At 41.1% G+C, this 12,266-nt stretch overlaps 1 protein-coding gene across 7 annotated transcripts in view; it reads left to right on the top strand.

The window, feature by feature from the left end:
• Positions 1 to 12,266, top strand: part of usp19 (ubiquitin specific peptidase 19) — a 26,612-nt gene that overhangs the window by 6,482 nt on the left and 7,864 nt on the right. For 3 of the 7 annotated variants that reach the window (XM_032519774.1, XM_032519770.1, XM_032519775.1), the window contains 20 exons: positions 101 to 229; positions 891 to 1,027; positions 1,378 to 1,956; positions 3,039 to 3,429; positions 3,719 to 3,875; positions 3,989 to 4,060; positions 4,636 to 4,751; positions 5,800 to 5,901; positions 6,699 to 6,913; positions 7,178 to 7,370; positions 8,204 to 8,337; positions 8,597 to 8,755; positions 8,914 to 9,024; positions 9,154 to 9,264; positions 9,405 to 9,506; positions 10,155 to 10,295; positions 10,386 to 10,504; positions 10,676 to 10,819; positions 11,359 to 11,750; positions 11,848 to 11,958. In XM_032519774.1, the coding sequence (XP_032375665.1) occupies positions 101 to 229; positions 891 to 1,027; positions 1,378 to 1,956; positions 3,039 to 3,429; positions 3,719 to 3,875; positions 3,989 to 4,060; positions 4,636 to 4,751; positions 5,800 to 5,901; positions 6,699 to 6,913; positions 7,178 to 7,370; positions 8,204 to 8,337; positions 8,597 to 8,755; positions 8,914 to 9,024; positions 9,154 to 9,264; positions 9,405 to 9,506; positions 10,155 to 10,295; positions 10,386 to 10,504; positions 10,676 to 10,819; positions 11,359 to 11,750; positions 11,848 to 11,958 (3,615 nt within the window). The remainder of the gene's footprint in view (positions 1 to 100; positions 230 to 890; positions 1,028 to 1,377; positions 1,957 to 3,038; positions 3,430 to 3,718; positions 3,876 to 3,988; positions 4,061 to 4,635; positions 4,752 to 5,799; positions 5,902 to 6,698; positions 6,914 to 7,177; positions 7,371 to 8,203; positions 8,338 to 8,596; positions 8,756 to 8,913; positions 9,025 to 9,153; positions 9,265 to 9,404; positions 9,507 to 10,154; positions 10,296 to 10,385; positions 10,505 to 10,675; positions 10,820 to 11,358; positions 11,751 to 11,847; positions 11,959 to 12,266) is intronic. The other 4 variants (XM_032519776.1, XM_032519773.1, XM_032519771.1 and 1 more) reach the window with 3 other exon arrangements.

The following is a 12,266-nucleotide window of genomic DNA, read 5'->3' as shown; positions in this document are numbered from 1 at the left end:
TCTCTCTCTCTCTCTCTCTCTGTGTGTTTTTTTTTCTTCTTCAAGATTCTTCTCAGGTTTCACGACCATGTGTGACTGTCCATTGCTTTGTGTTTTTCAGATGTGTTTGTGGACTGGAAGCAGAATGTCAATGAAGTGACTGTCAGACTGCGCTGTGGGGAGGGGGTGCAGAGGATAGAGGATATCAACACAACCTTTACTGATACACACTGCAATGTGTGCTTTCCAGGTAAGTCCTAGTAAAGCATGTAACATAACCAGAAACTACAGTGGGGTACACATGAATAATAATACTAAAATACAACCTTGTTGAACCTTGAACCTGTCTCAAGAGTTTGCACACTTTTTTAAATTTTATTTTAATAGTTTTATTGTAAAGATTTTTTACATAACACAAGTCACAAAGGGAGTAGGAACAGACAAACTCCCAAAAGACAGAGGGAACAAGACAAAAGAAAACAAAAACATAAACTGCCAGTTCATATAAACTATACCAGTATGTACTGTATCTATATAATCCAGTCCAAAGCTGAAAAGAATGTCCACAGGTTTTGAAGTTTCGGGGGCTTGTTGGCCCATACAAAGGGTGTATGAAAAATAGGTACATTCTGAAAAACAAATACATTTAGCAAGTACAATCATCTTGAGAACATTCATACACCCTATTAAGGAAAGAGGGAGGAGTGTCCATTTGTCTATCATAGCTCTAAGCTTGTCCGTCAAATCCTTAAAATTACTTTTAAAGAGCAAGAGTTTGCATGTTAACCATGGGTTTTAACTTAAACATACTGCACATGGACTGGTATAGCTTGTCATTGTTTCAATTTGACCATATATGTTGAGTCTAGCTCTGCTCTAAAGACATCTGTTTGCATGTTTAAATTTTTCAGATGGACGGCAATGGAGCTGCCAGTTGCAGGAGGAAATTGAGGCCTCGTGTAGCAAAGTTCAATACAAGGAGAAGGCAGGTTTCCTGCATGTCATCATGCACAAGAAGATTCCCTTTCACAGCTGGCCTTCGCTTAAGGTGAGTCAAGAAAGATTTTTATTCGATAGATAGATAAATAGATAGATAGATAGATAGATAGACATTGATCCCTATAAAATGGGAAAATCCAGTGTAACAACACCAAAATCAGTCACACAGCACAGAATATAAATGAAATACTAGTACACAATATACAAATAATATACATGAAATAATAATAATAGGAATAAAATACAATTGTACTGCATAATATTGTATTACTTCATGAAAATGTGTAATTTTAGTTCTGATTAAAACCTAAGAGACATTTAAACTGTAAATGGGTCTTCAGTTCAGTCTGCGTTTGGCTGAATCATAAGATGTTTTCCCCCCTGTATACTCTGCTTCAGTCAAACAAGAAGGAGAAGGAGGCAGTACCTACGGAGACCAAAAAGGACAAGGTCAAGGAGCTGGAGGTAAAACCTGTTGCCTTGGCGTCATTAGAAAAACCCAAACTGTCCTCCTCGCAGCCAAAACTCCAGCCCCAGCCTCCCTCCTCACCTGCGCACAGCGAGTCAAGACGCAGCGGTGGCAAAGCTGAGCGGGGTTTCAAGCGCGGCATAAAAAACAAACCAGCGTGTGACAAGGCCACAACGGACTCTGGGGGGGCGAAAGCTGGAGATGGCCCAACCACCACCAGCAATCCTGTGGCAGTCACGCAAGGCGAGCCTCAGGAACCCAGTGCCAAGCGCACCGTTGTACAGCTACCCAAGACAACCAAGGAGGCTCCGTCACCGGCCAACAGGGACGCGCAATCTGTCGAGTCTACAGTAGCCAGTGGTAAAGCTCCACACACACACCTGCCCGCCGGTCGGAGCCCGCAGATGCAACACAAAGATGTAGACAACAGAGCAGAGAGACTAAGCAATGGCCAGGAACAAAAACCAGAAGTGCCTGTTGCTGCTGGCAGCCATACTATCAAAACTCAGGTGAGAAAAGTCTGTCACCTCAACTGGGTTGCGTTCATTTAGATATGTCAAACTGCTCTTATTAATTAATAGTTTGCATTTGTTATTTCAGTAATGTTAATAAACACTGATTATTAGTGCCTGGGAATTAGTTATGCCAAACAGTTCACAGTATATCATTCCCTACAACAAAACAAAAATGTCAGTCTGTGAGGCTAACTTTTTTTTTTTTTTTTTGTCGAAATGACTAAACTGTCAGCTCTAAACTTGTCACATTTCATTTGGTTGTGTCCTAAAACAACATCCACAAGAGCAGACTCGTCCAACACCAACACAAGTTTGTCATTATTACCTAACTGTGTGGCTTTTATACAATGCCACATTTGAGTGTCACAATTGAATATCATTGAGTAATGTTAAGTATACCACAAATGTAATATGCCTTAACTGGTCTAATTTTAAGTTTTATTTATATAGACCTTTCTCAGAATGACTGGTTTGAACCCAAACAACAAGCAATTTGATGGTGTTCATTTGGAATAATTTGTGATTATGGTATATCGTTCTAAACATTGTATCTCAAACTATATAGACTACAACTACTGGACTGGAATTTAAATGTATTGAAATCACTATTTGGTAATTTCCTCAGCTCATTCCATGTGATGATTAAATAAGATTACATCCAATAACACCATCTGGCCTGTGTGGGCTCTGCCTTTTCAAAAGCTTGAAATAGACAAATTTTATCAAACATTATTACATACAGCAACCACCCTGCCTTATTACTGCTTCTGAAAATAAACTTGTGTTACTTACTCGTTCACACAGAACATTGCCTGATGAAGAGGAGTACACCAGACTAGATATAACTCTTTTTCTGTCTGCTGTGTGTAGTGTAGTGAGGTGTCTTCACACCATCTAATTTCAAAAAAGTCAGCTTTGCAGATGCTTCAGCTGTCAAGAAAGAACTAACTACTATTGTACAGTACATGGCCTTGGTCTGAAGAATGTTTTCCTTCCTTCTACTGGTCCCCAGTGCCTCCTAGGTCCTAGAGAGTGAAAATTGTTCTTGTCACCTTTTCATGTCTTTTCTGATTCAGGTGGCAGAGAAGGCTAACCAGTCTTCAGACAGGTCAGGAGCTACAGCAACAGCACACGGCAGTGATAGACAACCAGCAACTCCCGTCAGCACCGGTGACTGCCTCGAACCCGTCGGCTTTAACAACGGGGTGGAATCTGCCTCTCTAGAAACGCTGGGGGCTAGAACTGACTCTGAGCCAGAGCAAAAGCCTGTTGAGCAGGAATCGGAGCAGGATACTCTGATCCGCCGGCAGCTTGAATCAAAAGAGGCAGGTTTGATATCGGCTGTTGGCGTGGCTGGCAAACAAAGCCAGTCCCTTGATCCAGCTCAGAGGCACGTCAGCTGTGACGAAGAGGAGAAGCAGGACCAGTCGAAGGAGGAGCCTCCTCTGGAAATGAGACAACCAGAAGGTTAGATAAAAAGGTTTGGGGAATGTAGAGGGTCTTGGGGTGTGGTTATCATACATGCCTCAAAATTGTCATTGCTCTGTTGTATACCAACTTCTTTCCATTTGTATGTATTGATGTAGAGTTGTTGTACCCCCACATTGTCACAGTCTATGGATGAGCAATGTATGTAGACGGATGTAGCAATAACAAAGAAACATGTGTACACAGTCAGGTTTGTTGCTGTAAAGTGGTCAAAGTGGATTTATTTAGCCATTAAAATGAGTTGGTTGATATGTATATCTTCCTGCAGTCCCAGAGTCGATGGTTAACCTGCAATTTGTGAAGAATGATTCGTACGAGAAGGGCACGGACCTGATGGTGGTTAATGTTTACATGAAGGGGATCTGCAGGGACACGGCCAGGGTCATCTTCAGGGAGCAGGACTTCACCCTCATCTTCCAGACAAGGTTGTGACTGTGATTACGCTACACAGAAAAGATGGTTATGCCCTTTTGGAGTGCTTTAATGTCCGTAAAAACCAACTTGGTGAATGACCTTTTTATCTGTCGTCCTTTCACAGTGATACTAACTTTCTGCGGCTTCATTCAGACTGTGGTCCAAACACAGTCTTCAAATGGCAAGTCAAACTCAGGTACGTGTTGCAGTCACTCTTGCCAGTCACGCGTTTTTCACAATGCTTTTTCAAATTTCAAAAAATGTAATCTTTAAATGGGTAGTTGGAGGGAGTAGAGATTGCATGGTTTCATGTGCAGTTTTGTTAACAGATTTTTTACCAGGAAACCTAGTCAGCGTCTTCAGTATCAGCAACAAATTGGGGCACTTATTGGGGCCTAATGAGTCATGAAAAAATAAGTGTTTTATCAGGTTAAACACATGAATAAGTGGTACGTTGTAGCCAACAACCTCGATTACACTGGGATCACAGTTCACTTAGTCCCCAATGTTTTACTTGTATTGCCTTAAATACTAAGCCCACATGTATGTAGTGTAGAAGGCATTAAGAAACACTTGTCCTGTGTCATTATTGCTTATGCCATTCATTAACCATTGCTTGTTTTGTAAATGAAAAGTTCCTTCAAAGGAGCAGCTTTTAATGTCTGGTCATTCCCAAAACATTAAAAGATTAGTGGTGAGCTGTTGCTTTGTGTCACTCTTTAGTCTTTCAATCTGACCTGTCTCCTTTTTACTCTCTCGTGCCGTAATCAGGAATTTGATCCAGCCTGAGCAGTGCAGCTACTCCTTCACCCCGTCCCGACTGGACATCACTCTGAAGAAAAGGCACAGCCAGCGCTGGGGGGGCCTGGAGGCCCCCGCCACACAAGGTTCTGCCAGGCTTCTACTCGTTCACACTATACAGTTATAGATTTTTGCAGTTGCATGTGTGGTGAAATTCTAGACTCTTGTTACATTCTCAATGTCAGTTACAACTTGAAAACACATGATCATCAAATCAACGCATTACATTTGTACATTAAATACCCCTCTAGGCAAACAACTTTTTAATTGAACAAAATACTTAAAGCTAAAGTATGTGTACTTTATGATTCAAGAGCAGATATTTCATATCAGTGGGGACTTGTTTTTCCCACACAGACAAATGACCTGTGTGTTTGTACAAAGTCACACACCTGGCATGGTGTGTATGTGTGTGTTTCTTTACTGTAGGTGTCTACATTTGTATGTGTTCTTTAGGGTAGCTCTAAATTACAGGAATTTGAACTCTGTAACTTAGCTAGTAAGTAGATACGGGTGTCAGGCTATCCTGCTAGCCTTATGTGGCATGCAGACTGTGTGACACGCAAGGCCTGGTGCCCTTGAGAGCCCAAAAACTGGTTCCAAATAGTTTATTTTGTTTATTTTTTTTTTTAGAAATTACTTCTCAATAAGTTCTTTCAAAGTTTTAATTACGATGTAATTTGCTTCTAATTTCAGTAAATATAGAGACAGTTCATTTGGTACACACAGCTCAGCTAAACATGAAAAAAATAAATGTAGAATATATGGAGAATAAAGTTTCCAACAATAAATTATACTGAATATATCAGCAATGTGATTTAAAAAAAGAAAAAAAAAGAAAGGTGTTTCGGGAATTTTTGATAAGCTGGATGCCAACCACCGTGAAATGAACAAAGTGAGCATCCACAATCCCACGTAAGTGAGGTTTGCAGCATAATTATGTGCGTGTTGTTTGGTGTGACGTTGTTTTACAAGACAGAGAGCAGGCACGTTTGTGCAACAAGCAGTTAACTGCCAGCTACAACGACACAGTTGTGCTGCTAGGGAAAAAATCATGACGGGCGCCTTGTTTCTGTATGTTTAGTTACTTTGGTTGTGTCATGGGCAAATTTTATTTCTGTCCACCGTTTTTAGAGCCGGTGTCACACGATCTGCACTTCAGAGAGCCGCGGTCGCGCGACCTCCACTTAGAAATCGATTGTGTTGGAGTCGTCAGGGACCTCATGGTGCATCCAGGTGCACCTCGTAAACTCTAAAATCTATACTCAAATATCTACAAATGTTTAAACGGGAAAGTTTCAATTTCTTTATGTCCTTCGTTGAAATACATCTGTCATTACCTTCTTGTTTTCAATACAGCATTGTTAATGGTTTGCTAAAATAATATCAATATTTCAATTGTTTTTATTTGGCAGAAAATCACATTTTTTAAAGTTTTCAGCAAACCCCACAATATTCTTGTAAAACATGTCCCCAAGAACCTTTTGATGATTTACAAGTTTTTTTTTTACCGTATAATTCTTTTAATAATTAGGTGCCTACCCCATACACATAAATTGTATATAGGTATATTATAAAATTGGATTCTACCGCTCCGTGCTCTGCGCTTTGTTGTCCTTTGCCAATCGCAAGCCTGATATATTTACTTTGGTTTGAAGGGAGCTTTCTCCAGTTTTTTTCATAATTGGTACCAAATTACCTACTTTTGACATACATCCCTTCAAAGTAATAATCTGAAAAATTGCTGGAACTGTAAAACTAAATTTAAGATTGTTAGTACAGCAATATATGGGAGTCAGCTGATTGTTTCAATTGCAGAAACCATAGTAGTCACATAGTCAGCACTGTTTTATTAACTACTGTAAAGAATAAAAAGTGTAAATATTTTATTTATTTATTATTATGGGAATGTTTTTATTTTTCAAAAGTATGCCCAAATGGAAAGGCTTTACACTAGAGTTTACAACTATTCATGTCCAGTAGGGTCCAGACCTTCATCTTCTAACCACAAGCTCCATTCTCCTCTGTTTAAGGTGCAGTGGGTGGCGCCAAGGTTGCTGTACCCTCCAGCCCTTCGTGCATTGAGAAGAGCCAGCCAGGCAGCAGCCAGCATAGCCTCCCAGCCAAGGAGGAGCCTCCAAGGGTCGGGGAGGAGAAACCTAAGCCCCCCAAGGCCTCATCCAGAGTGGAGGATGGCGGTCTAGATAATGTTGCTCCTCGCACGGTCTCTGAGCCCACTGTTACCACGGTGAGCAGAAAAACAAATGGTCATCTAAACTGAAGAGAGAGGGCCAAAAAAAAAGTACACTGCTTGGTTTGGTCTCATCAGCCTGGCATCAAATTATCAGTCTTAGAATAGAAAGGGGAGAACAGAAGAGATATTGACAAAATAAACGTGACGTGAAATAATAAAATATCTATATTGCCGTGTAGTCCAATCTAAGCAGAAATGAAGATGAAAATTGAATGGTTCCAATTTGTAGAAATGGTGTGTAAATCTTTCCTGTTTCAGCCTAAACCTACCTGCATGGTGCAGCCCATGACCCATGCACCTCCTGCCGGCAATGAGCGCCATGAAGAAGAGGAGGAGAAGAAGGTGTGCCTGCCTGGTTTTACAGGATTGGTCAACCTCGGCAACACCTGTTTCATGAACAGTGTCATCCAATCCCTGTCCAACACCAGAGAACTCAGGGATTATTTCCATGGTAAATAGCGTCCAGTTTGTTTGTGGCCGGACACATATTATATTACATAGGCATATTTTAATGCCATTCTGATAAGACGCTGTTAATTTTGAGAAAATGCATATATTATTACACTACTTTATTCTTCTGCCAAAGGCAGAACCCTGTTATGTTGCTTGGAGATAAGACGGGGTGTGTTTTATTTGTGCTTGGGTAAACAGATACACAGATAATGCTATCTTAATGATTGCCTCATTAATTCTTGTTTTTTTGAATGCCTCTGCTTGGGGATAGTTGTAGCAACGGCTAACACAAAAGTGGTGCCAAGGGGCCCAGAGGAGCAAATTTAACAAGGATTCTGTAACCTCCTCTAGGTTCATCCGAATATGCTAGAAAAACTGTAGTTTCTGCAGTTCAAGCATTTAAAACATTTTAAATAATTCCTGCAAAATACAAGTCAGTTTGGACATGATGCATATAGCCAATCACTATGAATGTTGTAGGGGTAATACTTAAGCTGATTAAACTATTCATTACATACATATACAAAGGGCTATAGTGTGTGTGTGTGTGTGTGTGTGTGTGTGTGTATATATATATATTTTAAACATTCATTATAGCTAAAAACAGCAGCAAATGCAAGGAGCCTGTCTTACAACACACACTCATGCCAGTACATTTAAAATGTTTACAAAATTGTATTTTGGTCACTGTGTTTCAATAGGGTTTTAGAATTGACTTTTGGCCCATTTTCATATTCCACAGGAAGTCTATGTCTAAGCTCCCAGTAACTTCTGTGGTTTACTGTATGTCTGGTACCACTGTCTCATGCCTAGTTTTCTCTGCCCCTGCAGATCGAGCATTTGAGGCAGAAATCAACTGCAACAATCCTCTAGGAACAGGAGGCAGGCTAGCCATCGGCTTTGCTGTGCTGCTCAGGGCCCTTTGGAAAGGAACACACCACGCCTTCCAACCTTCAAAACTCAAGGTATACAAGCAGCAGCACTCAGAGATTTTCCAGTTGAAGAAAAATATTAAATTTAATATATAATCAATCTGACTTATTGTTGCTTCTGTTTAACTTTTGAAGTGTTCAACTGTCATGGACTGCATGGATCACATTTTTGTTTTAAATTCCCTCTTTCCTCAGGAGAAACTTGTTCATGCTGAACGTAGCAAGGACAGTATGATCAGGGTTGTAATTTTTTTCTCTCCTTCCTCTTTGTCATTTGTTTGTAACTGCACAGGCAATTGTGGCCAGTAAAGCCAGTCAGTTTACAGGTTACGCCCAGCACGATGCCCAGGAATTCATGGCTTTTTTGCTGGACGGGCTCCACGAGGACTTGAACCGCATCCAGAATAAACCTTACACAGAGACCGTCGACTCTGACGGACGGCTGGATGAGGTGGGTGATTCTCACTTATGAGATATTGTAAAGGTGGTCTGGTCATTAAGTCTCTGGCAGGAAATGCACTGCAGTTGCTGCTATGATTAGTGACTTGGTATAAAAACTTCAGTTTAGTCAAGCCTTGGCCTGAAGGTGTGTTTTGTTTTTTGGTGCAGGTGGTGGCTGAGGAGGCATGGCAGAGGCACAAGATGAGAAATGATTCCTTTATAGTGGACCTCTTCCAAGGCCAGTTTAAATCTAAGCTTGTCTGCCCCACATGCTCCAAGGTAACACCCAAGAACATTCCACAAAATGTTTTACTTTCTTAAAAGTAAGTGCTTTTAAATGTTTGCCTTGTTTTGGGGATGACTAACCAACTCCCTTTTGTTTTCTGCTTACTTATCTCTTTTCTTCAGGTTTCCATCACTTTTGACCCTTTCCTCTACCTGCCCGTGCCCTTGCCCCAGAAACAAAAGGTGCTCTCAGTTTTCTACTTTGCCAAGGAACCTCATAAAAAACCCATCAAGGTAAGATAAAATAACTGGTTTCCCATTCAGTGTCAATTAACAATGTATTGCAGAAATGGGGCTTTGCTTTGAGAATATGTAAAGATATGTTCCAGGTGACTCACTCTCTGATGTACCTTTTATGCATATGTGTATCTCAGTTTTTAGTGAGTGTGAGCAAGGAGAACTCCAGCACCGCTGAAGTCCTCGAATCCATCTCCAAGAGTGTCAGGGTCAAACCAGAGAACCTCAGGCTGGCAGAGGTTTGATATTTCAAATATTCATGGTTTCATACTCAATTAAATTTCTAACAAAATTCATGTTTTTTTGTTCTTATTATGTGGGTGTGGAACTAAATATAATCCTGATATATTCACAGCAATGACAAGCAGTGGTAGTCATTGACTACTGTTCACTCTCAGGCTACACTTACACTGTGACGTCTTGGTTTTTGAGCAAAGTTTTGAGTTACAGTAGAAAACCTAGTCTCCGTTTAAACTAACACACCCAAACCACGTATCTCATCAACATATTCGTATACTGGCCATAAACAGGAGGCAGCATGTATACTCCGTCCATTGCTGGTAGTTGCTATACCAGTTGTAATGTTAGTAGCTTAGTCTTGGAGACATCATGACCCAATCACACGACGAAATATTGGCGTCAGTTGAGACTGAAACCCAACCCCGGAGAATCCAAACCAAAACGGGGTCAGAAGTGTTTTCAAATCTCTCTGGTTTATGGTCTCTGAAACACCAGAGCAGTGTGACTGCAAGGTGTAAACGTAGCAAAAGATATTAGTTAATAAACCAAAACGCAGTAACGTAAATGTAGCCTCACTTAGCACAAATGGAACAATCCGAAATTGCTTGCTTTAGGATAAAACTGGACTTGTTTTTTCTTCTTCTCAGGTGGGGAAGAACCGCTTTCAGCGCACGTTCTCGCCGTCCCATTCCCTGGACATGGTGTCCTCCTCTGACATGTTGTTCTGCTTTGAGGTGCTTTCCAAAGACATGGCCAAAGAGAGAGTGGTATTGCTTCGTGTGCAGCAGGTAATTACAACCAAGTCCTGATTTTACATTTCTACAACGTATTACATGTCATTGTTCACAGATATTGAGTGGACTTTGTTTGCCCCACAGAGACTCCAGGTCCCTAATATCCCCATCTCAAAGTGTGCTGCCTGCCTGAAGCCTCCAGTGTCTGAGGAAGACAAGCTGAAGCGGTGCACTCGCTGCTATCGTGTGGGCTACTGCAATCAGTGAGTTCTAGTAGAAGATGCTGTCTCAGCCTTGCCACAAATTACACACCAAGATTGTTAGAAACAGATTTTTTGGAGGGAAAAATGTTTCAAATATACACCGAGCCATCGGTAGTTTTCTTCTGAAATTAAACTCTAACATTTCATTGAACTTGTTAACTCCCTTCCCAGAGTGTGTCAGAGGACCCACTGGCCCAATCACAAGGGTCTGTGTCGACCCAACACGGAGAACGTGGGCCTGCCCTTCTTGGTCAGCGTACCGGAGTCCCGCCTCTCCTCTGCTCGTCTCACCCAGCTACTAGAGGGCTACTCCAGGTACATGGTCGATCTTACACTCATTGGTGCTCATCATATATTGAATTATACTTGATGCATTCATGTGTTTTCTTTACATTTGTTTCAGTTGCATATTTTCAAATGAGGAAGGAAACCCTGTTTGCCTGAATTGTATATTGGTCTCCTTTTAATAAAAGTGCTTGTGACAACTCACATTTGACTTAAAACTGAACATATTTAGCCCAATTTAAATACCAAGATATTTATTGTGTATTGCCACTCAGTCGAAAAATACAGAGAAATGATTTTTAGTTCATATCGCCCAGCCCTAATGTCAGCATTCCAACATGGACACAACTCGTAACAGTTAGCTGCTTTTGTGGAAGGAAATTCTTTACTCGTCTGTCATGACACCTGGCACTTGCCAGATAACACATAATTAGAGAACATAATTGCATGTCACATTTAGTGTATGCTAGTGTGTGCATGGTTGATTTCAGGTCAAGATCACTGGAAGGAATCCCTCATTTATAAAATGTAATGAGCTGTTATTGTATTCACTCGGTCTCTCTGTGCAGGTTTTCCATCAACGTGTTCCAGCCTCCTTTCCAGTCAGGTAGGACATCACCCGAAACATCCCAGTGCCGGGTTGACCTTCCCCCAATCCCAGCAGGCTCTCCTAAGGGTCTTGGGACAGGGGACGAGGCCATGGGTGATAGCAGTACTGTAGGAGCAGGTGATCTGGAGCTGGAGAGTCACTCCCTGCTGCCTGAGTCCCAAGGGAAGAATCCTCAGGCCTCAGCCCTCCAGTCTAGGGACTCAGATTCCCTTTCCTCCTCCCAGACCTCACTCTCCACCACGCGGACTTCAGATTCAGGATTTTCTGAGCCAATCTCATCCACATCCTGCTGCTCTCTGGACCCTCATGCTGAAAAAGAGACGTCCTGTGAGAAGGCAGTGCGGCCAGAAGGTAATAACAAAGCTATTGACAGACTTTAATATTTCTGGGATCTTTTTTGTCTCTACATCCCTTTCACACATTCCTTATTCTTGCCACTTCTTTGCAGCTGCAGTAACAGGATATCAGCATCCAAGTGAATCAGCGTCAGGCCATGCCAGTCAGTTCTACATAGCTCTCCTGGATTCTAACCACAAGGAACAAAAGCTGGATGAGAAAGGTATGGGCAGAATTGTCTAAAGATTTGATATTCAGTTGTTTATGTTCAAAATTGCATGTTCAGACTGTCAGAGAGGTGTTGGTCTACTGTTACACTATTATAATGTTTAGGACCATAGTTTGTTCCACTATGTTACAAGCTGAGTTTCCATTGTCCGGTAATTACCGGTCATTGACCAAAAAAACAAAAGGGAAAAAAATGATAAGGACCGAATAATTCAAATTTTATATATATATATATATATATATATGTGTGTGTGTATGTATATATGTGTATGTGTGTATATATATATATATATGTATGTATGT

The sequence above is a fragment of the Etheostoma spectabile genome, chromosome 7, assembly GCF_008692095.1.
Source record: "Etheostoma spectabile isolate EspeVRDwgs_2016 chromosome 7, UIUC_Espe_1.0, whole genome shotgun sequence".
Classification (NCBI taxonomy): Eukaryota; Metazoa; Chordata; class Actinopteri; order Perciformes; family Percidae; genus Etheostoma; species Etheostoma spectabile.
The sequence above is the reverse complement of the archived record's forward strand: the minus strand, read 5'-3'. Positions and strand labels throughout refer to the sequence as shown.